At 45.4% G+C, this 23,537-nt stretch overlaps 3 protein-coding genes across 9 annotated transcripts in view; 2 read left to right on the forward strand and 1 right to left on the reverse strand.

Annotated features, from left to right (window-relative positions):
- ttyh1 (tweety family member 1) overlaps nucleotides 1-14,462 on the forward strand; it is a 16,865-nt gene extending 2,403 nt beyond the window's left edge. The window contains exons 2-15 of one of the 6 annotated variants that reach the window (XM_040166158.2): nucleotides 1,582-1,747; nucleotides 3,209-3,438; nucleotides 5,062-5,173; nucleotides 5,819-6,153; nucleotides 7,504-7,599; nucleotides 7,716-7,788; nucleotides 9,215-9,290; nucleotides 9,428-9,483; nucleotides 9,742-9,834; nucleotides 9,943-10,035; nucleotides 10,116-10,255; nucleotides 11,047-11,107; nucleotides 12,784-12,862; nucleotides 13,377-14,462. In XM_040166158.2, the coding sequence (XP_040022092.1) occupies nucleotides 1,613-1,747; nucleotides 3,209-3,438; nucleotides 5,062-5,173; nucleotides 5,819-6,153; nucleotides 7,504-7,599; nucleotides 7,716-7,788; nucleotides 9,215-9,290; nucleotides 9,428-9,483; nucleotides 9,742-9,834; nucleotides 9,943-10,035; nucleotides 10,116-10,255; nucleotides 11,047-11,107; nucleotides 12,784-12,822 (1,539 nt within the window). In that variant the 5' untranslated portion in view covers nucleotides 1,582-1,612 and the 3' untranslated portion in view covers nucleotides 12,823-12,862; nucleotides 13,377-14,462. Of the gene's footprint in view, nucleotides 1-1,548; nucleotides 1,748-3,208; nucleotides 3,439-5,061; nucleotides 5,174-5,818; nucleotides 6,154-7,503; nucleotides 7,600-7,715; nucleotides 7,789-9,214; nucleotides 9,291-9,427; nucleotides 9,484-9,741; nucleotides 9,835-9,942; nucleotides 10,036-10,115; nucleotides 10,256-11,046; nucleotides 11,215-12,783; nucleotides 12,863-13,376 lie in introns of all 6 variants that reach the window. The other 5 variants (XM_040166155.2, XM_040166156.2, XM_078094886.1 and 2 more) reach the window with 5 other exon arrangements.
- A 65-nt stretch (nucleotides 14,463-14,527) lies between these two features.
- On the reverse strand, nucleotides 14,528-18,179 carry josd2 (Josephin domain containing 2). Of its 2 annotated transcripts, XM_040166186.2 has the most exons (5): nucleotides 17,685-18,179; nucleotides 17,423-17,557; nucleotides 16,257-16,382; nucleotides 15,946-16,140; nucleotides 14,528-15,707 (listed from the first exon to the last, which is right to left on the reverse strand). In XM_040166186.2, exons 2-5 carry the CDS (start codon nucleotides 17,542-17,544, stop codon nucleotides 15,596-15,598), a joined length of 555 nt encoding a protein of 184 aa, XP_040022120.2. In that variant the 5' UTR covers nucleotides 17,545-17,557; nucleotides 17,685-18,179; the 3' UTR covers nucleotides 14,528-15,595. The 2 variants fall into 2 exon arrangements, with proteins under 2 accessions (XP_040022120.2, XP_077951014.1); XM_078094888.1 differs by lacking the exons at nucleotides 17,423-17,557; nucleotides 17,685-18,179 and having other exon boundaries at nucleotides 16,257-17,316.
- Nucleotides 17,952-23,204, forward strand: ube2s (ubiquitin-conjugating enzyme E2S). The gene is made up of 4 exons (XM_040166179.2): nucleotides 17,952-19,408; nucleotides 20,288-20,435; nucleotides 21,364-21,554; nucleotides 21,660-23,204. The coding sequence occupies exons 1-4, from the start codon at nucleotides 19,406-19,408 to the stop codon at nucleotides 22,008-22,010; spliced, it is 693 nt and encodes a 230-aa protein (XP_040022113.1). The 5' UTR covers nucleotides 17,952-19,405; the 3' UTR covers nucleotides 22,011-23,204.
- Nucleotides 23,205-23,537: the final 333 nt, after the last annotated feature.

The following is a 23,537-nucleotide window of genomic DNA, read 5'->3' on the forward strand; positions in this document are numbered from 1 at the left end:
TGTGCGGTGGACAGATGCATCGCTCATGTTTGCGTGTGAACCATTACGTTCAGCACAATTTTAATAAGGGAAATGGAGTGTTGGCCGCGACTCGATTTGTGACAGTTGGGCTGCTGGAACCATTAAGGTGAACAGGCTTATTGTAATGGGCTTAAAGCCGCCCTGTCTGGCCACTGGGACGAGCTGTTAACTTGCTCTGTGCTATAAACGCCACAAATCTGAATGGGAAGTTGTCCGGCAGTTGACTGTGACATGTGGCTGTATCTAAACTCCACAATGCACAAACACACCGGGATGCTAAAAGGCCTCAGCAGCGTAGAATGTTGTGCAAATTGAAAGTTGCGTAACAGCTGCGTCAAAAGAAAAGAAAAGCCTTTAATTCATAATCTATCTGACAGTATTGCGTTTAAAACGCTAATGCCGAATTGTACGTGTCTATAATATCAGCATTGAGCTTGAGTTGTGTAACCCTTTGTATTTGAGCCTGGCTGCCGTTGTTGTGATCGGTCGTCTCTGTGCTCTCTTGAAACGCTCCTTTCTTTAAGGCGCTGACGGTCTCTTGCTCTGGACAGCCGGCATCAGAAGCCGACCAGGCGCTCGGCTCGCCCTCCTTGCCCTTCATTGTAATGAGTATTCCAGTGTATGTTTTGGCTAACCGGATTTGCCCTTTGTATTTACCCTACTTTCTCCCCCCTTAGCCGGCTTTAGTAAGCATGGTTTATGATGCAGCCAAATAGGCCGTGTTGTGTGTTGCGGTCCTGCTGGTGTATTATACAGTGTTCTTTCCCCGCATTCGCTCTGCCCGGAAGTCTTCTGTAAAGAGCCCATATATCGCCTATATAATCCATTCTGCTCCCATGGCAGAGACCCTTCATGAGGTTACGAGAGAGGTCTGAATAATAGCCATTTGTTACAGTCCTGTAATCTGGATTCAAGGCGAAACCCCTCTGGCTGCTGCGAAGAGAAATGATCGTTTAACTTTGGATCCCCTTTTGATTCTCTGCTGTTTGTGCTATGAAATGTCTGAAGTGTCCACGGCCCAGAATTACTACGGAATGATTGTTTCTTTTTTTAATCAATGGTCCAAAACCCAAAGGTATTTAACTCAAGCTGATAAAACAAGACTAGCTCGAAACAGCAGGTACTTCACATGTTTGCTCAATTATTTATTAAATAATTGAACTGTTTGAGCTTTAAGGACATTTCATGCTCGCTAAAAGGAGGCTATTTTCCGTTTGGATTCTTAATCCATGTAAAGTTGATAAAAGTTAACCTTATGAAAGGATTTTGTTAAGATCTTAGATCACTGAAGTACCTGAAGTGTCACAGGCGGAAACACACTGGATTCAACCTCCCAGGAGCCTGTTTCAAATAACTGTTACTGACATTCTGACCCTGACTCAGAACATGTGATCACGTACAGGGACGGAGGAGCTGGAGAGAACTCGCAGTGACCTCCCCGTCCACTTGGCTCAGGAAATCCTTCTCCCTTCCTTACCCCCTTCCTTACCTCCTTCCCTTCCCCTCTGCTCTTACTTCACGTCCCAGCTGCTCTCATCCTCCCTTCCTTCCCTCCCGCAGGGTGGAGAAGGGAGACCAGTTGCGGTAGAAAATGAATGCCATGACAACGGTGCCCAGCTACACCCCGTCACTGTGGGTGAGATTGTGCCATGCCCTCCCCCGGCTGGACCTCACCATGGAGATGAAGGACAACGTCTTTGTCCCAGACAGCTGGGAGTACCAGCAGGTAACGGATACCAGCCGCGCCACATGCTGCACTGTACCTGTCCGATCATCGCATGATATCTGCAGCCCTGTCGCCCCATTTCTACACGTGTGCTGTACTCAAATTTAGTGACTGCAGTCACTAAATTTCAATTCAATTAACAAAATTAATTATTACAAATTAAATTTCAATTCAAGTCGCTAACAGTCCATGGACTGTTAGCGACTTGATCCACATCACACTTTAAATTGCTCCATAAAGCCCTGAATGTGGCTGCAATCTGCTGAGCCATGACGGCCTTTGCAGTCCTTTAAAAAAAGCTTTTCATGTCAATGATTTGACCTAATCATTAGTGGGAAGATTGCACTCGTCCCCTCCAAGAGCCCCTCAGCTCACATCTAACCGTTTTTTCTACCTTGATTTAGATGTTTCAGGGCTCTTTCAAACTGTCACTTGCACCTGTGCCTCTGTGCATGCGAAGCAGAGATATTTAATGGTACGCGGTTTCAGGGAGTGTGTAAGATTCAGCAGGGTCGTCCAGTAGCACTTTCTGCTTTTTGAAAACACAAGCATTCATCCTTCTTCTCCTCCAACTGGCTCTCATATAATAAAAAAACGCCCCAGCCAGCAGTGTCTCACTGTGGCATGTTTGTGACTTCTCTGCGGTACAAAGAAGGAGGCGAACACAAAGACAAAAGCGACTGAAAGTGCTGCGAGTGAGGGAAGGGGAGAGGGAATGAGTAATGTGAGGAGGTTGCCCAACAGAGGACCGGGCAGAGAGGGAGAAACCCAGAGAGGGAGGTTGGAGTGGGAGTGAGAGAGAGAGAGTGGCGGAGAATGTATTTAAGTAGGTCACAGATTATTAATAGAGATTCAGTGGTGTGGATAGGAAGAAAGAGAGGGATGGTGGGGGAGAGAAAGAGAGAGGGAGCGTGGGGAAAGAGGGTGGGGGAGGAGCGGCGGGAGGGGCTTTGGACAGCGGGAGGTGAGATACAGTAGAGGGAAGGTGGAGGAGTGGAGGAGTGACGGACGGGCAGATGGATGAGGGATAATACTATAAATATGTGTTGGGACAAAATGCATTTCAGTAATGTTGACTTTGTGACATGGAGCCTGATCAAAAGCACAATCTGATATGGCTTAGTGACAGAAATATTCCCCATGAAGCAGATCAGGGGTTCACGGGTTAAAGCTTTTGCAACATGGATGGTCTCAAATGGATTCCCATCTTTGTTAATGTTTGTTGCATGCAGCGTCTGTCCGTACCATTGATTCTTCTGCCTATTTGGAGCACAAAATTGATATTGTCCTACATTTTTAATAACCATCTCCTGCTACTTGGGGCGGGACCATATGACAAGCTATGGATTTAACAGGATTAGCTGGTACTTCACCATTGCTGTTTTTCCACTAAATGGAATTAAAGTTCTTTTTTTTCCACATTCACTGACTCGTCCTGTCTTTTCTTCTGTCTTTTCTCAGACTCTGCTGGTTTTGTCCAGTTTATCAGCCATCGCTCTGGTCATCTCCCTCCTGGTGGTCCTCTCTTTCCTCATACACTACTGCTGCTGTCACCGCGGTGACCGGAGCGAGGGATCAGAGGAGGAGGAGGAGGATGAAGATGCCAGCACAGGTCACGGTTACAGTGGGAAGAAGGGGCGGGGCATCTGCTGCGTCACGTGGGTGGCGGTGGCGTCCGTCACGCTGTGCTGGTGAGAAGGAGGCCTCATTATAATCTAGTATTAATAATTCATGTACAACAATATTACTTTTGACACTTACAGTATACGTTGCTGGTATTCCATGATAGAGGGCAATACTTTTCTGTCTAACTATTTTTAGAAGAAGATATGAATATTTCTAGTCTGATTCAAATCTTCATGCTAATCTAATAGTAGCTAAATGTAGCTTGATATTTACCGTAGTGACACGAGAGTGGCGTCACTTCTCATCTAACTCCATGCAAGAGGGAAAATGTGCTATTTTTTTTACAGGGTAAATCATTTCATGTGCTTATCTCATCTGGTAAAATCTTGAAAAGTAACTAAAAGCTGTAGCTTTCTAAAAAATGCTGCAAAAAGTACAATATTTCCCTTGGAAATGTCATGGAGTTTAAGTATTTAGTAATAAAAGCTGGAAATTCTCAACATTTCACAGTCCTTTTGACTGGAAGAAGAACAGGGCTGTGAATCATGAGCTGTCGCCTCCTGCGTCGCCACTCACACACTTACCAATGTCACTGGAGAGGAGAGGAGGCCCGGCTGACCTCTGACGGTCCCGTTAAGTTACCGTTTAACGACCGCGGGCCTGTGCAAGCCCTCTGTGTGTCACTTTTGTGTGGATATTGGCGGTTTCCTCAACGCTGTGTGTGTGTGTGTGGGTGATGATCTCAGCTCGCCCACGCCGACCGTACGGCCTCATTTACCCGCCAGCGTTCCCCTCAGATCTGGTGATCATGCAGTCATCAAGTCAGTGCTCTGAGTCTGCATGGACCTCATTCAGAAATGCTGCGTGACATCCGTCCAAAACACTCTTGTAAAGAGGAAGTCACGGTGGGGAAGCTACGGGCCCGGCTGTGAGCTGTATTAAAGCTCATCAAAGACAGAACATGATGTGATTTCAGCTGAAACAACGACGTCATTATATACACGCAGTAGGTGGATGTGGTTGGTGTCTCCCCCTCATGGACCGTAGTGTAGTCCTCTCCTCCCCTGATGCTCAACATGAGAACTTTCTGTGCTAGACAGGATGAAAAGAATAACACTACAGTTTACCTCTTGGAAATATTTCACGTGACACCCTTTCCTCCAGATGGTGGCCTTTTTGTCACCAGCACAGAAACAGACATTTGAAATGCAGCCGCATTAGACAGTGTCCACATTTAGCAGCTTGAAATGCAAAGCACACAAACACAGACGCACATTCCTCCTCTTCCTTTCCCCCCTGCTTTCTAATCTGGGTCACATACTTTGTGGGAGATTGGGTCATACCATTCCTCTTGGGTTTCAGGGGATTTGATGAACATCTGGCCCAAGCCTTAATCTGAATATTTGAATAACAGAAAGATGTGTAAACATGTCTCTGCTCTGTTTAACATTACAAACATTTTCCTTGCTGAAGCTTAACGCTTGAGTGCTAAGTGTCCGTTTTTCCCATCATCTGTTTATTGCTTCCCCTACGTTCCACTGTTGGTATGCTCATCCAGAGCAATATCCCATCCTTTCCATCTCCATCTTCTTGTTTCACATTCATTTAAAATGTACACACTGAATTAAACATTAGATTTAACATACAATGTTGTCATGTTTTCTTCCCCCCCCACCCTCCTTTTGCAGTGTTGCCATAGGCATTGGTTTCTATGGCAACAGCGAGGCTAATGATGGGATGTATCAGTTGACCTCGTCTCTTCTCACGGCCAATTATACGCTAGCTTCCATCGATCTGCTGGTGAGTGTTGCAGTTCCACAAGTAAACTGTAATCTGCGTTGGTGTGTGTGTGTGTCTGTGTGTGTGCGTGTGTGGGAGGGGGGAGAGGGGGGGGTGCATCCTCATGGTCACATGTGATCTGCAGACAGACCAATCAGATAAAAACCCTTTGTTTTTCATTGATTTCCCTTCGGTCAGACAGCAGTTTATGTGTCACACTAAACGTCCTCCTACTGTCGAGGATTCAGGTCAGCGGAAATAAATACAGATGATGAACTACTGAGTGAGTGGGGGAGGAAAGGGGGGAGGTCATGAGTTAATGAATGAGGATAAGTCAGCACTTTTAGTCATCGCTTGCTATGCAGATAAGAAAACAAATGTCTGTTCTTCATTTTTCTCTGCTGCTGAGGATCTTGTGACTAAAAAACCAATAATTGAGGAATTTAATATTTAATTTTCATTCTTTTTTGTTGTAATGTTGTAATCAATGTAAAACAAACATGTAGGGAAGCTGAATTGGAAATACATTGAAAAGATAACAAATATCAATCTTCTCAAACTTATTTATGTAATTTTGAATTTAAAAAAAGATACGTCTTTCATATTTGTATTTGACGTTCACATTGACATTTGCCACTCACATTTTGTCTTCCCCCACCTCCCAAGATTTCCGACACAGTTTCCGGGCTGCAGCTGTCCGTCTCGGGCCCCCTGACCTCCATGGAGGAGCTCTTCACCGGCAGCAAACCCTTCCTGGCGTCGACGCGGAACTGCCGCAGGTTGTCGGAGAACGTGATCAACCTCCTCTCCTCCATCTCCATGGTCCGGTCAAGCGCGGACGCAGGCCTGGCCAATGACAGCGTCGGCGGGGCGTCCATCACGCCTCTAACCCCAGTACCCCCCTCCGTGGCCCCCACAGTGGTGCCTGCCGGCGGCCTGATGCCCAGCCCCTTCTCACCTGGCTGGGCGGCCAACACGCTCATGGTCAACGAGGACTACAGGTGAGGAGTCCGGATCTGCATCTGAACGTAGATCTGAGACCATAGATGAAACCATGGGTGTCGCAATACTTTTGTCTTATAAAATAATCTGGATTCTTGTTCTTTTTGTTTACAAAAACTCACGATCCACTTTGTCTGATCCTTTCATTTTACAACGCAGTAGTTTAAAGTTGTGGCTGCAAACACATAGAATACCTTCAATATTCGCATGTGTTACTGATTGCAATCTGTAGAGCAGACGCAGGAGCTAAAATATAACCAATTAACTTTCATTGATGCATATTTTATGCGTATTAGAGTAAAATGTCATTTAAAAAAGGATTCAATACTTATGTATTGCATGTAACTGCTTTACATAGCAACCTGTTAATGAAGCTTCCAGTAAATGAAGTAATTAAGCAGATTTGTGGGACCATGCACCACCCGGATCAATTCCACAATAATCCACACACGCTGTTTATCAACATCTTTGACAGCGTTGAGGCCCAACTTGGCTGTGGTTTTTTTTTTCAAAGGGGACCAAATGTTCTGGCTCATAATAGGTCACTGGGATGCTTTTATATTGCATAAGAATAACGTCATGGAAGCACTGCTTCCCATAAACTAACTACACAGAGGAAAGACAAAGAATGTAATTCACCCCTCCCTTTAAACAGTGAAGGGGTGAAGTGAGGTTCAACCTCGACCTCACTTCACCCCTTCACTCATGGAGTGGAGTCCCGTGTCTGCAGACAACGCTGACTCAGGCACATATCAAGGGAATGTCTCATTCTGTTTAGTTAAATAAAGTAGTAACTACAGTTAAGTAGTTTTAATTCATGGAAAAATGGAGAAAAAAAAGTACAGGGGTGAAAATGTGATGAAACGAGCGCTGCCAATTTCACACATCAGCAAGAACATCCCGGCTAGGATGTCAAGTGAAAACTGGAGAATATACACAGAGGCAAGCTTAAGAGTCAAAGACCTCCAGATCGTCTCATCCATCTCAAATCTACCGGCGGAAGATAAAAAGTGAAACTGGATGTACACAATCACAATCATTCTCTGACTAAATCCATTCTTTATTTCTTGTTTCGTGATATTCCAACCCTCTAAATAACACAGTTCATCAAATTAAGTCCGACCGTGGCAAATGGAGGAGGGGTTGAAGGGTCCAGGTTAACTATGTTTATCAATAAAACATTCAAATTAAAGTGCTTAAACCCACTCTGAATATCTAAAAAAAATATTCCATTAAAACCTTTGATGAAAACAGGAATAACATATAAGTAAAGGCAGTAGAATTAAATAAAAATAAAAGTTCCTCCTTACAAACAGTCTGTTTGTCGCGCTTGTGTGTCTTTGTTACAGGTGGTTGTCGTACGTGTTGTTGCTCCTGCTGGACCTCATCGTGTGTCTGTTCATCCTGCTGGGACTGGCCAAGCAGGCCCGCTGGCTGCTCATCCTGTGAGTACACACAGACTCACACACTGTCACCACTCAGACCGTTGGATTGATGGCCGGAAGGGGGAGGGGGGGCAGCATCATCTTGGCTGAAGAATACTTGCTCTTCCCCTCCACAGGATGACCGTGCTGGCGTGGCTGGCTCTCTTCCTGAGCTGGGGCTCCCTGGGCCTGGAGACAGCCACTGTGGTGGTGAGTAGACCCAGAAAAGAGCCGCCCTCTGGTGATCACAAGGCTGGAGGAGGGGAGCGCGGGAGATGAAGCGCGGGAGGAGTAGGGAGTGAATGGGACTGTCATGGGAGGGATGAGCTGGCTCCAGCTGAGGGGGAGAGAGTTGCACAATGCCAAAGCAATGCATGTGTGTGTGTGTGTGTGTGTGTGTGTGCGTGTGTGTGTGATTTCTGGTTCCCATTGTGTTGAACTGTGAAAAGATCCGCATTCCATGGAACGCTGCAGTCGTGGCAGGCGACCAAAAAGGCAGGAAAATGGGGCAGAGATTAAAGATTCAATGCGCGTGTTCAGAAGAGCGAATTTGTGAACAAATTGCGTTTGTGCATTAAAAGTGCGTGTTTGTCGTGTAAGTGGGTCTGCAAGCGTGTGGGCGTTTGGCCTCGAGAAGTGAAGATGGAAGACGGAGAGAAGCGCTTTCAACAGGACAGAGGAAGGGAGAGGAAGAGTGCATTCCCAGATCAGTTCAAGAGAGAGAGAGAGAGAACGACAAAGTGAGAAAGTGGGTAGACCATCAGCTCGCCGTCAGTGGTGCAAGACTTTGGCCCCTTGGGGGTTCTGACTGAGCCTGCAAGAAGATGGAAGAGCGAGTAAATCCCCAAAACATGCTGCTGGACAATGTTGCGCTTTTACAGCCTGAACATGACCCCGGTGCGATGAATCCAGGCTGTCACATTTATCAGGAACAAAGCACACAGAGGCTTTTTATCTACGTCTCAGATAGAGGAGTGTCCCTTTCGTGTTTTCCCCTCTGATGTTTTGGTCGTTCTCTCTGAGGAGAGGAGAGGGCTGTTTGAGGAAGGTCAATGGCGCCTGTTTTTCTGCACTGCCGGCCCACTTTAAGAGACCCAGTGTTATGCGGAGCTGGCGGGGGACGGTCCCGAGGCCTGTGTGTCCACACAGAGCCGCTCTGTCCGCGGTCACTGGCGGGGTAACAATGGGGGCCGGACCCGCTTCATCCCGTCCCAGAGTCTGCGCGTGGCTCTCTGGCTCCCTCTTCTGGTGGGGCGACATCGGGTTTGGGGGTCAGGAGTTTGTGGCTGAGTGCATCCTCTAGAAAAGAAAATACATAGGGCAGCATGATTTGGAAAAAGGGGTCAACAGAGGGGAGGGATACGAGTGAGGAGCTAATGGAAAAGGGAAAATGTAGACGTCAGAGCGGAGGACTGGTTTGTCGATGGCTGCATGTGATGCAGGCGGATCGATATCTGCCACCGTATTGTGGGCCGCTGTCAGATATCCGCGGAGGTAAGTATGTCAGTTGGTCAATGTCTCTACTAACTTTTCCCTTCTGATCATTTTTCTCTCGCCTCATCCGTCTGTCTCTCTCCCGCTGTGTCTTTTCCCTGTTTTCCCTTCCACTCTCTCTCTCTCTCCTCTGCTCCGACAGGCCCTCAGCGACTTCTGCTCGGATACAAACACGTTTGTGGTCAACTCCACCCACTTCAACACTGGGACCAGCTCAGGTGCAATATCAACCCGTTTTCCAAACAAAGTTGTTTCCCATTTCCACAGCACAGTCCAATGCAATGAGTTCAAAGTCCCCGAGGCTTTTCTATTATGTACTGATCTGTTGTGCACTGGTGTTTTTCTGGCCATTCAGACGTGCTGGACTATTACCTGACCTGCAGCCGGCGCATGAACAGTCCGTTCCAGCAGGTAATGTGACCTCCCGTCGGCCACATGTCTTACGTGCACACACTGTTACCCTGATTGATTTTAAGTGAACAGGTCGCGTGTCAGACTTGCTCAAGGACAAATGATTTTGAGGACAGAAGCGACAGCTGTTACTGCTTCTTTTTCCCTTAAGTGATTCGCTCTGCGGATGGATAGCCGGCTGGCTCAAAATATTAGTGGCGTGTTTGAGAATGAATGCAAATTTAAGGCGGCTAACCCTGCCGACTTGTTGCTCTGCAGCTGCTGACCCAATCGCAGAGGGCACTGTCAAACATTCACACGCACCTCTCCAGCCTGGACAGAAACGCTCTCACACAGTTCCCCAAAGCTGAGGTATGCAGGTCACCGGTGTCCAGACATGAAGCCTAAGGAAAAACATCTCCGCCGTCTTTTCGAGGATTTTTCAAATCCTTTTTTGTCTAAATGTGTTCGTCACGGCAGAAGTCCCTCAGGGAGGTTCAGCAGATACTCAACTCCACGGAGGGAAACTTCCATCAGTTGGTGGCGCTGCTGAACTGCAGAGGTCTGAATAAGGTAACCTGAGGGGTGCAGGCAGGAAAGCAACTGCTGAATTACTGATTCTTCCCAATCATTGATATATCCATTCATTTCAGGACTACATTGACTCTTTGAAAGGCCTGTGCTACGATGGCATGGAGGGATTGCTCTACCTCTCCCTGTACTCTTTCCTCTCCGCCCTGGCCTTCACCGCCATCCTCTGCTCTCTGCCCGGCGCCTGGAGGAGCTTCCCCAGGTGAGACCGAGAGTGTGGAAATGTCCACGTAGTGCAAAGGTGAAAGGTGCCAGTCGTTGCTATCAATTTTTAGAAAAAAAACAAATGGAAAATTCTCACTTACATAATTGGCAAGCATGGAATAATAAACTAGACAAGAGCTCAGTTCATCTGAGCATCAAATCAAATTTCTCATACTGAGTCGTGGAGGACATTTACTCTTCTGTTCTTACATTCATAAGAGGTCATGTGAAAAACATCAGAGATCTCATCACAATTACGAAATGGTAGATTTTCTGCATGGCATATGAAGCGTCTTGGAATTCAATGTCGAAAGATTTTCCAGTGAAAAGTCAGCATGCTTGAAAAGGGTACAATGCAGTTTGGCTTTCCTCAACTCTACTTTACACTTTTTTTTGCATACTGAAGGGTTTGGAAGCTGCTCCATAGGTTTGTTGGATCTGCTGAGATGGATATGGAGTAGGTAGTTGGCTCCAGTTACACTCCATCATCAGCTAACACCAAGATTGTGAATAGTGCATCAGTGAGGTGTTTACCATCGGTGGATGAATACGTCCCTTTTACCATCTGAAGCATCTGTGTCAGCAATATTAGAGTCGAACTTGAATAGGGACGGAAATGATCATGGAGACGTCTTGTCAGATGTCTTTAAAAAGGAACTATATGAAAGAAAACAGCGATTAACGAGAATATGGCATAAAGGCATTGCGGTACTCGTTGTTTTTCTTACTGACATGCCCCCCCCTCACCCTCTACCCCCCCCTCTCTGTCTCTTTCATGGACGTCGACAGCGAATCAGAGGAGTACGAAGACTCGGACAGCGAGAGTGAGGACCCCTTCACCTCCCATCAGGCACGTAGACAGACGGCCTCGGGGTCTCAGCGAGGGGCCATGGCCCCCTTCTATAATTACCCGGGGGCCGGGTGGACACCCCCGTTTTCTAGCGCACCGCCCCTTCCGTGAGTAACGCAGACACTCAGACACACAGACAGACAGACAGACAGAACCAGGCCCATGAGTCCCATGAGTTGCAGGAGGAGGAGGAGGAGGAGGAGGAGGAGGCTGCTCCCAGACACACTTTGGCCCAAAGCTGGTGCTTCTCTGTCGGGATTTGTATGCAGGCCAGGATGCACACAGAGCTCACTTAAACGCATACAGACCGACTTTTAAGACGATTCTTTTGTGCAGACACATAGTCCCTTTTGGTAAAAGAAATCAAAGACCCCCCCCCCACCCAGCCCAGCCCTCCCCCCAAACAGCATGTTCACCATATATCCATAACTGATGTTGTCAAGTTATCTTTTACTGCAGAGTAGTCAGCTAGGTTCACACACCTTTGCATAGCGCCCACAGAGCTGCCAGGTTAAGCACATGCATTGCAGACAGACACACAGACAGGTCATTGTGGACGAGAGTGTAGGCAGAGAAACAGACACAACTCCAGAGGTCTGTCTGTCTGTCTGTGTGTCTGTCTATCCGTCTGTCGAGTGTTACCGGACAGACGACGTAGGCCCGCTCGGTCATTCTCACAGATTCTGGTCTCAAATGGCGTCCTGTCTCCTGAGCAGCAGTAGACTACTGCTGTGTCGGGGAGAGGGTGTCATTGACGAGGCTCCGCGCTCGTAAAAAAAAAACCCTCCGGCGATGTGAGGCTCAGGTTGACTATAGGTAACCAACCGTCCCACGCCACCAAAAAAACAAGACCACGGCACCCCCCCCCCCTGCATCACTCTCATCTGTCTCCTCACCGTGTTGTCCATGTCTCTCTAGTTACTTCTCTGTTATCTGTCCGTCGCTCTTCAACATACCTCATTCTCCTTTTTCGGGTTCTCCGTTTCTCACTTTCAAATTTCCTCCCTCGCCGATGTTTCCCAGCCTAGTCAGAGCTCTGAGAAACCGAATCGTTGGCTATTTAACTCCCCAATCTCGTGCCAGCTGAGCATCTTGACTGTTCCCATATCTAATGTTGACACCAAAAACACAAGGATACTGACTCAATCACACTGTCAAGGCTCAGAAACTCAGGCTAGCACTAAAAATACAGTCCACTCCTCTCAGATGGAATCCACTCCGGATTGCTTTAAAAGCTTCCCGGGGTTGATCACTCGGATAATGAGATTCAAAAGGAAAACCACATCCAGCTGAAATGGGACTGATAAATCACACCCATCTCAAATGTAATTGTAGATGATTGTATAGATGCATCTTCAGTCTGGAGTGGGCTGTATCCTTGCTGCTGGTGCTCTCGGTGCCTTGCTCGAGTGCCACTAACACTAATGCCTACTAGTTTTCTTTAAGTGCTGTTTTTTCCGCACTATATTTCTAACCGCTCTCTCTCTCTCTCTCCTTCTTTCCTGTACATATCCTTCGCACCCGTCACCCCACCGCCCTCCCATTCTCCCCCATTCCCCTTTGTCCCTTCTGTCTTTCTCAACGTGTCTCACCCCTATTTGTCTCTCTCCTTCATCCTCCGTGCCTCCTCTTCCTCTCTCTCTCTTGTGTCCTTGTCTCTTTCTATCTCTGCACAGGACTCCAAACGTTTCCTCCAATGGCAACCCTGGCTATGAGAGCCTACCCCTGACTGACAGGCAGTCCCCACCCCCCTCTGTGAGTTCCTCTGTACTTGTGACGCCATCGCAATCTGTGCCATTGTATTGTCGCCGCTGTTAGTGCACACGCTCGCGTTAACAATCAGTCTCGATCGGACTAGAACGGTGACCTCGAGAGACCCCGCGGGCCGGCCTTTTGCTCTTCAAAAACCTGCAGAAACCAGACAATTTACACATTTCCCCCGTTGCTCTGTGGATTGCATATATCTCGCTGCTACTAACATACATTTGGGAGCTTTTCATGTTTTGTTTTCACTATCTGGCCATTTAACACAGCTAAATAATAAAGCGAAGCAGCAATATTTACTGCTGCGCTTCTCTTTGCTATATTTAAAATGGTTAATATTCTGCATAAGAAATGCTGTGTCTTGTTGGTAAGATAGTGTGAGCTAAACATGTGCTGTCTTCCACTCTGGAGTTGAGCACCTGTGAATAACACATTTTGTTGTCCTCTGCTTCATTTTCTCCCCCTCGGACCATCTCACCCTCTCTGCTGTGTTCCGGGCGCACAGTACTCTCCCAGCATGCTGACTGGTTACGGCGGAGGTCAATCACACCCCAACCCCGCCCATTCGAGGAACCTGTACTCACGTTGATTATTATTTTTTTGTTAGGAATTGTATAGAAAAAAAAATATGTTTAGTTTTCATATGAATGGACACTTTACCTAAATGAAAAAGAAACTAATCGAAATAAAAGGAAAGCTAGGTGTGAATTCAAAGTGCGTATCGTCAGTAGCACTGAATATTATTGTTAGCACTTAAAAGAAACAGGTCGAAACGGACTGTTGATATAACCGACAATGGAAATGCCGGTAGGGTGGTTGTACAGATACGAACCAAGTCGACTTGGTCTACATCGTTTCCCCTCGTCTGTCCAAACTGTGTAAACTGTGAACAGTGGTGAGGAAAACCAGAATGGTATTGACGTTGCTACGTTGTAGTTTTATATTCTTAAATGTATCAGTACCACCCATTTATTTTTAAGTTTTTATATGAATATTGTTGTAGAAAAACACTGGCACGTAGCAACACGACACATTTTTTTTCTGTGAATGGTTAATGCAGTTCCTTCACTTGGTATGTTTTTTTTAATTATTACTTTTTTTTATAGGTGGCAATTCTGTATTTTCCTTGTATTACCACATGGTATTCTGTATATCTCACTGTCTATAATATCTGAATAATCATGAACATGTGCTCTTTAAAAAAAAAGACTTGAGGGCTACAAAGACCCTGTTTTAATGATTTAATTGAAAACTTCTACTGCCACTTGAGTGTTGAGTGGAGAACTACAAACCCCATGCAATGACAGCAGGTACATAGCAATATGATTCTTGCTACTGGTGCTGCAGTAGCTCTACCGTAACTAGCAATAATAACCATGTATAGCACTGGGTTTATGAGATCTCTACAAGATGTTTTGTGTATATATGGTCTGGTATGTTGGAGATTTGATTACCCCCCCCCCCCCCCCTTCGTCCTTGCCAACTGCCCTTGTTAACCCCTTGAATTGAGTTTGTATGGTTATCAATGCTCCTTTCGAATGGCATCCTTTTACACTCAAGAGTCTAATATAAATAAAAATTAATTCAATAACCTTCACCTGGTCTTCGTTGTGTCTTCACGTCAATGCAAGGCGAGTAACAACCAAGAGATTCATGTGTAAAACAAGAGGTCAAAGTTTAATATAAATAGGTTTCACCGTTCCAAACCTCGGAGCTTAGGTTCATGTGAGTTAGTCACTAGTTTAGCAGACAGTGCTCCCATTATCCTGGATATGCATAGATCAAATGGAGAGAATAAATACAAACAAATGTTATAGTCAAATGCTTTTGCATATCTAAAACAAATGTAAAATAGTATATTTTATTTTCCTGCAACCGTTCCTTTATGATATAAAAGAAAATACAATTTCTAGCTTCTTTCATTCATCTTAAAAGCATGTCAAACTCAACCTGGAGAGACTTGAGACCTGGATTAAATGAAAGAGATAGTGCATCCGTACCAACGTCCTGTCTGAGGACTAAATGACGAAAACCAAAGGCAGCCAGGAAGGCAAACAAAACATTCTAAATTCTAAAAACTGTGGCACTCTGTGACAAACGTCTAGGGCAAAGTAGTAAAAGACGGGTAAAAAGCAAAGACACCGGCCGCCCTTCGATGCCTCAGGTGAGAGACGAGCGGGGCGAACTAATCCAGCTGCAGTGCATAGAAGGTTTTCCATAATGGTCGAGAGGGCGCTGCTTTTGACATCAACCAGCTTGCAGCCACAGCAGATATTGATCGGATTGTGTCGACTCGATGGTCATAGTTTAGGACAGCGATACCATTTTGACCTTGGTTACGTTTGCTACTCAAAGTCGAGCGGGTGTCCTTTCTGCAGATGTTTTTTCATGCACAAAACCTACAATCTCTCTATAATTAAAAAATACAATCCCACATTTGCTTAGAGGTGACCTTCCCTGTGTTAAAAACAAAAGGTACTAGGCAAAGGACAATGCAAATACATGGGTCATATGAGAGTAAAGGCCTTCACAGATATTACAATCAAACAGTTCTTCATCTCAGGAGTAAACACCGTTCGCTTCTCTTTGGAATTTCCTGTGTGTAGATATCAAATGTATTTTAGTGCATTCCCTGAAGAGTTTTCTGCAATGAGGTTTTTTTATTCTTTTTTCTTAAGTCCGTCATCATCCACAGAGGATTTTGGCATGTACCGTCCCGAAGCGTCACTTCTCGGGGTTGTCGGCGTTCAGCCACGAGCCGTCGTCCTCCTCCTCCTGCCTGACGACCAGGAGCATCTCCGCCACGTCCTGCGACAGCTGTTCGCCGAGGAATGTGCTGAAGGAGAAAAGCAGGAGGACAAAGCCTGGAAGTCAGAATAACCCGGACGCGGACGGAGGGCCGATTACCGCTCCCACACAAACAAACAGTGAGGTAAGCCCCATGTGACCCCCCCCTCAGATGGGATGACTCACTCGCTGAGACAGAAGTGGAGCATGCGCACCGAAGCCGAGGTTTGATCTCACTCAGACACAGAGACGACATGAAGAGACGTTTTATAGATGCACATTCTCACCGTAGTTCTGCTTCTCCCCCGATACAGGCGGGACTCTTCAGTTTGGAGTCCAGGTTGTAGTACTGTCCATTCACTTGCCGGACCGCGAGCCAGTGTCGCCGTCGGAGCGGGAGGGACATGAACCCCAAAGACACCCGCGATGGGACATTGAGGATAAAACCCTGGACCTTTGGCATGCAAAGGCTCTGAACCGTCCTACAAGGGGGGAAATGTTCATGTTCATGCTCTTAATGTTTAAACAATCAGTCACTGTATCTTTACACCGAAAACAAGGGCAGAATATGCAAAGCACAAAGTAATGTTTCACTCACCTGCGTTTGTCCCACCACACTGCGGCCAGTCCCCGGCTCTGCAGTGCCGCCATGATGACGTTGACATCATAGTTTCCTGTACCCAACACTGAGCGGTGAGGGTTCACCACACACTGTGGAGCCAGCCTGATCACACAGACAGAGAAAATTAACATTTCAAAGCACATCAACCATTTATTTGATGCAGCTTCTTCTTGCCAGGTGTGTTTGGTGTTGCTGTGAGGTTTTGTTTTCCCTCTTTCTTGTATGAACATCCCCACCGTCTGTAATTAACTCTCACGCCCAGCTTCCATGGGTCACATTAAGGCCTTTCCTCAGAACCGCCATTACATTACAATAAATTTCATTTAGCTGACGCTTTTATCCAAAGCGACTTACAATAATTGCAGTTCAACCAAACTCACAAGAACAAGAAAGTGCAACTTTATCAATTAAGTCGATTTACAACTTGCTACAGATAAGAGCCATTACAAGTACAATTTAAGTGCTACAATTTGTTAGTGTTTTAGTCAAGTTTAAGATGTGAAGGCTCTCTGCGGTCCTGATGTCATTAGAGAGCTCGTTCCACCATGCCGGAGCCAGGACAGCAAAGAGTGTTTTGCTCTCAGTGAGGGAGGAACAAGCAGTTCGGCCGATGCCACCTAGACAACGTTTCTGTGAGTCAATGAAGTCACAGGAGACGCCTGCAGGATATTCTTTAGCCGAGGTCACAAGCGCACCGAGACTGTGACTCACGTTGTTTCAGTCAATTAAGTTGGTAAATGCAGTGGCTTTTGCTGCGAGAAACTGCACCACTGCTGTTCTTGCCTGAAAGGTCACAGTAGATTTCACCAAACACTGTGAGTTAGTGATACGTTCACTATGGGGTTTCAACTCAGGCGATCTCTTTGAAGTTAAGCAGATATTTATGAGATCAAAATAAGAAACCGATGATACATGCAGCTGCTGCATCAAAGTAATGGAATGACTTTTTGATAGGGAGGCTATAACCGCTGTGGAGTGACATAGGAAGGAGTTCATCAGTATTATTAGTATTAGTAAAGCCCATGACGGATCCTTGTGTGTCTTAATGGCAATTTGTTGTTGTTGTTTTTTGGGGGGGGGTGTTAGGGTTCACACAGAGCAGATGCAGCACACCGACACACATCCCCACAACGTCACCCCACCGCTTGCAGATGTCATCGGCCGTCTCCTTGGTGAACACCCCCTCCTGCAGCACGTTGTTGAGTGCGTGAATCGCGCACAGCTCCAATCGTTGCTTCTCGTGAAACACGTCTCCTTCGCTCATGCTAATCGCTCTTCTGCGCACGGGGGGGAGAAACAGAACGAAAGATCAGCCCCGTTAAGCGACGAACACGCGTTATATTCCAAGATAACGCTAAGCTAGCTAACGTTAGCTAGCGAGGGCTTTGAGAGCCGTTAGCTTACCGGGAGGGCCGCGGGTCCGGGTCGGGTTTGCCTGGAGCGTTTTCCCGAAACGACGGCAAAGAGGACCGTTATTAATTAAAAGCCGCTGAGCTGGCTGATAAAAACTGCTGCCCGGTTGCTAAACGACGCTGGAGCCTGGCAGCTCGCTCCAGAAACCGGAAGCAGAACCCTTGTTTTGTTATGATGATGTTGTTGTTTGTTGCGGTTGTCGTGGTGGTTGTCAGGCCCATTTACGGCATTGGCTGCAGCCGGAGAACTCGTCGCTTTAACCCGTTGATGTTTGAAATGACTACGGTGAAATAAACGGTGATGGAGAGTCCTCCGCTCTTCAGCGAGCCCTCAGGAGTGTGGACGCTGTGTGGAGGCGCCCCCTGCTGCTCAGCCGGGTTACTGCGCCATGGGAAGAGTTGTTGGTATTACGGTAACATTATGGCGCTTTGGGTTTGTAATAATGGACCATAATCGATGATTTTTGAAATGTCACACAGCTCAGGCTTTATAAAGTGTTAATGGCAATGGAAATTCATTTGCAGGTGGAAAAAAACACTCTATATAACACTCCCTATCCATCTCAAATCTTCACATTTTATTGTCTGGTATTAGAACACATACATCTACATCTACACATATGTCTCGAGAACATCTAACTAAATTATGGCAATATGTTGCTGCTTCTGAGAGAAAAGGGCAGAGGTTGAATGAAGTTGTAACCAGGTAGCTTTATACGAAACATAATTATGCCCTCAATGCAACTGGTTGGCAGCGAAGGGCAATATGAAAATGTGTTTTTTTTGTTTGTCTTGATAAATTGTGTGGGTTGGTTGTGTATCATTTTATTTACTAATTTTTATAATACAAGCTAAACATTAACTAAATCATACTATCTAGTAGTATCAAGTAGGCAAGTTGGAGTAGTGTCAAGTTTATACCACCAATCTGTAAATTAGATACGTACGATTTTTCAATTTACATTATACTGTCGTAACTAGGTTATTTTGGTATATGGTATTCAACAACAATCCCAGGGATCATCTGCACTTTAAAACTGCTGATTGTCTTTCTTGTCACCAAGTTATTTTTTAATCTTTTTGATTCTTCCTGATTTCTTTGTTGTCTGTGTGTCCTTTCTACTGTATATATCTCCATTTGTCTTTACACTGCCGTATGCGTTTGCTTCCTCTCCGAACTGTGGTTCATAATCAACTTTTAGATTTTCAATTCATTTTGGATTCAGCTTTGTGTGTACAAGTTTTGCTCAACTCATTAAATACCATTAATGTTTCTCTCGCCTGCCTGTGTATGAATGTGATGCAGTGTCTTTACTTTAGTTTCATTTTAATTTTGAAAATGATCTTTTTAGCACTTTTCATGGGTGTGGGGATTTTTCAAACAGACCTATAGCTGACTTGCACTAACCATGTTTTTGATTCTGTGTGGCTGATAGGGCTTTGACCTGTGACGCAGTAATATTACTACATTTCGATTGGCTCCGGGATTCTGACGTGCAACGTCATTAAGAGGCTCATTGGTCGGTGTAGTAGGTTAAACTGAGGATCGTATTTTTGTTCCTGTGTCAACGAAAAGAAGAAAAGAGGAGCAGTCAGTGAGACCCCCCCCCCCCCAGTTTCTAGCTCAGGCATTTTTTTTTAAGATTAAGTAAAGGTCTGGTCATATCTGACTCCAGCCAGACATTCACCGCCTTAGCAGAACCCCGTTTGAAGATGGTAAGCCGGGTGGCCGAGGGTGTTGCTAACGGCTAACATGAGTAACAGCTAGCTTGATCCGATGTTTAGCCGTCGCCAGCCGTCGAGCTTTTAAATTTGGTTGTGGCTACTTGCTGGAGTCTCTGGCGTTAATTTAAAAAAAAAAACTCGATCTACGATTGTTTAATGGAATATATAGATGCAATATATTAAACACCGTATCCTACATTTTGCAATCATTGAGCGGCTTTAACATTCGCGTCATCAGATTGATGCTAGGCTAGCACGGCTAACGGTAATGAAACACTAACGTCACGTTAAAGTTCCCTATCGCTAGTAACGTCCTTACTGGATGCCACAACCACTTTAACATCACAGGGATGCTGCCTAGCCGTTATGATCGTGTGAATCCCCGACACGTAAATTTAGTTTTTTCTAAACTTTATTTAGTTCTATAGGATAGCATTGCTTACGTGGTGTAACGGTGGTGTTAGACTATGGAACCAGCCGGAAAACCTTTCGGTTTGTTATTCATAGAAGTTGATTTGATTGTAAATATGCTAACGTTACATGAAAAAGAACAACCTAACAGGAAAAACAACAAATTTAACTAAAACCCACCATGTGTGCATCAGCAAGAGAAAAAGAGGGACTCTGTTGATGGTGGATTTGTCTAATGATGGTTCCTCTGTTTTACTTTTAATATTAAAACCAAGTAATTTCAACATGTGTCTAGTCATTAAAACGTAAAATTGCTTAGCCCAGTCTGGAATTGATCTCCATTCAATCCCCACAAATGACCATTTTATATTCCTTAAACCAGCCATCTGGTATCGTTGTTGATGAGTTCTGCAAATCCAAAACTTGGGCTGACTAAACCATCTTTCTGTTTGTCCACAGAACTCCAATGTGGAGAATTTACCTCCTCATGTTCTTCGCTTGGTCTATAAAGAAATTTCAGCCTTAGCAGCAGACCCACCTGAAGGTATCAAGATTTATCCCAGTGACGAAGACATAACTGAGCTACATACAGCGATCGAAGGACCGGGTAAGGATTGCAATGTGGTGTCATACCAAACTGCCATTGGCCTTTATAACTTTAATAGATTGTATTAAAAATACAACACCATACTTTGTGCGTTTTCTTTTTTTTTTAAACCAAACACAGCTGGGCTTTTCGCATCACAATAGAGGTTTGGATCCGTTTCCGTTAGTCAATAAGATATTTCTTAACTCATTAAGAGTCTGAATCTCGCGTTGAATGTAATTATTGAAGAAAGAACTTGTAATACCTGAGGTTGATGATAAAAGGTTGGTCATCAAGCAAAATCATCAACCTGAAGAAATAAAAGTTCTTTTTTTTTCTTTTTCTTTTTTTGCTAACTAAAATGTAACATTGGGGTCCAACTATTTTTAGCTTTTTCCCTTTTTTTTTTTTGATGCAACGACTTTTTAACACTTGTCATTTCTGTGTCAGTTTTACAAAGTATAAATTGTTTCCTTTCCATTGCTCCATAAAATGTACATATTATTGTAAAGGAGCTTTGTCTGACATGTGATCAATATTACCCCTTAAACCACACAGGGGGACACATTGTCCACACTATCTTATCACTTTAATCTTATTATTGTGTTATTGTGAAGTACGCTGTGAAGCGCCAGACACTTGTCCACATTTCATTCACTCCGTCACATACCAGCATCTCGGCATAGTTTCTTCGCTCGACACCATATTAGATATTTGCAAAATATTCATACCAGTTTCCACCAAGCCTTAAATAAAGCATTTCAATCATAAAACATATCCGTACATACGTGTTCATGTGAATATGTGACAGTTTTCATTCTAACTGACGTGAATTATGATTCTGTAAATGTTTTTGTTATTTCATTCGGTTCCCTTGTTGTTTTTAGGGATCAAGTTTGGCACAGCGAGGTTGTATTGCTCATGAGATGAATTCTTTATGCTTTGACAGAGGGAACTCCGTTTGCTGGTGGCGTTTTCCGAATGCGCCTGGTCCTCGGGAAGGACTTCCCTGCGGTTCCACCCAAGGGGTATTTCCTGACCAAGATTTTTCACCCCAATGTGGGTCACAAGGGAGAGATCTGTGTCAACGTGCTGAAGAGGGACTGGAAGGCAGAACTCGGCCTCCGACACGTCTTACTCGTAAGCCGAGCCCTCGGTCCTTTCCTTTTGAGTGCCAGCTGTGTTGCCTCACCACTTCAACATTTGAATCTCCTTTTTAAAAAAACCCTCTCCCCCCCCCCGCAGACAATAAAGTGTCTTCTCATCCATCCAAATCCGGAGTCTGCTCTGAACGAGGAGGCCGGGCGTTTGCTGTTAGAGGACTATGCGGAATACGAGTCCCGCGCTCGTCTGCTCACGGAGATCCACGCCATGGGCGCGTCCTCCGGGGAACCTCAGGACCCCAACGACGGCCCCCAGCCGAAGAAGCACGCAGGCGACCCCCTGAAGAGAGCGGGACCCAGCGCGGCAGCAGTGCCGGCATCTCTGGGTAACGGGGCCAGTGGAGCCAGCACCACCAGCAGCAATAGTAGCAGCAGCACTAATGTAGCAGGGAAGAAGAAAGCCGATAAAAAGCGTGCGTTGAGGCGACTTTAATACCTCTGTTTAATTCTCAGTGTGTGAGCGAGAGAGTGTGTGTGTGTAAATATAAATATTGGCGTGTGCTGACAATGTTTTTGTTCCTTTTTTTTTTTCCTTACTCTTTCTACCACCTATCCAAACTGTCCACTTTGTACGCATACCGTGAGTTCTGTTTTGCCCGCAGTTTGTCCTGTTGGCACAACACGTTGGCTAATTCTTCCCATACCATCCGCGGTGTTCTGCCTGGGTCTAGTGTGTCGGGTTAAGACGGGGAATGGGCTTCACTGTGCAAAACACGACCTCTAATGTCTGTACATTAACGGGACTTGACTACTATTGTCTCGGGCAGGCTGGCGACTCTCTGAAGGGTTTATTTGTTCATGCTGCTGTGATGGTACTGTGTACTGCTCAGCAAAGTCCAAAACAGGACGTCACTCTTAATACAAAGTCAGATTTTCAAATGTAACACCGATAATGGTAGAAGTTGCTGAACAATTGTCAAAGACCTCTGTGGGTTCACTGTTTGGATAAAAATCTTGTTAATGTCACACAAACTTGTAACATCTTTTTAAATAGTATTTTTTGTATTTTGAACTGGATCACGTAAAGGTATGGAAACAGCTGACAGTGGAGTGTAAGAGGTGTGTTATGCTTTTCATGGAATCTCAGCCCTCTTTTTACATTTTTTTTTTTTTTCTAAAATGGTCTTCACTGTCCAGTATTTACAAATGTTGTTTATAATTGACAGGTTTATATTCAGCTGTCTTGTGGTTGTGTGTGAAGACCTAGATCAGTGACTGAGGGAACAGGGTAGTTTGCCTGAATACTTTTATTAAAAAAAGAAAATGAATTCTCATTTCCGTATTGAGCATTCAGTGGTGTGACTCCGTTAAACTACCCCTGCGTCCCTGCACTCTCAGAGATCCGTCTGTGCTACCAGCTACGTGGGCACCTGAGAAAGCCCTGCGAGTTTAAATCTCATACGTGTCGCTCCACCCGTTGCACTGGCCGGCAGGGTTTCCTTGGCAGGTTTTCGGTCTCTGCTAAACGCGTGCAGGGCCTACACTTCCCAAGGAAACGCACTGAAGCGCTGTCTCAATTCTGATGGAAAAACGTGCCTCTGAATCTCCTGTCATTGTGCGGACTGTTGGCTGGATATTTTGTGTCCATTTTAAATTATTTAACTAAATAAAACATTGAAATTAAAAATGACTATTTGCTCTTTCAATTTGAGGGCAATTGGGTGCGTAATTATTACTGAAGTTGGACGGATATCTGTGTCCACAACGTTCGATCGCACTTTGTGTTGTTTACAGAGCTCTCCTGTTCTGCAGTGATGGAATAACCATCACGGGGAAATTAGTAATTGCATCCACCCCAGCACACCGGCGAGGGAAAGTGCACCCGGTAGACCGCCACTGGACCCTCTAATAAAGGCCTCCACCCGCCTCTGCTGCGCGCGCACACACACACACATGCAGCAGCCCACCCACCTTTGCACAAATAGCTGCCTGCCATGCAGGTAATTATCAGGCCCCTCTT

The sequence above is a fragment of the Gasterosteus aculeatus genome, chromosome 20 (assembly GCF_964276395.1).
Source record: "Gasterosteus aculeatus chromosome 20, fGasAcu3.hap1.1, whole genome shotgun sequence".
NCBI lineage: Eukaryota > Metazoa > Chordata > Actinopteri > Perciformes > Gasterosteidae > Gasterosteus > Gasterosteus aculeatus.

Excerpts from the sequence above, each read along its gene's own strand:
- josd2 (XM_078094888.1), bottom strand. The coding sequence starts at position 16,510 with ATGTTCATACAAGAAAGAGGGAAAACAAAACCTCACAGCAACACCAAA. Across the intron at positions 16,141-16,256 it reads GTGTGGTGGGACAAACGCAG|GACGGTTCAGAGCCTTTGCA; the intron begins GTGAGTGAAACA and ends CCCCCCTTGTAG. Across the intron at positions 15,708-15,945 it reads GGGGGAGAAGCAGAACTACG|CACATTCCTCGGCGAACAGC; the intron begins GTGAGAATGTGC and ends TTTCTCCTTCAG.
- ube2s (XM_040166179.2), top strand. Across the intron at positions 20,436-21,363 it reads TACAGCGATCGAAGGACCGG|AGGGAACTCCGTTTGCTGGT; the intron begins GTAAGGATTGCA and ends ATGCTTTGACAG. Across the intron at positions 21,555-21,659 it reads GCCTCCGACACGTCTTACTC|ACAATAAAGTGTCTTCTCAT; the intron begins GTAAGCCGAGCC and ends CCCCCCCCGCAG.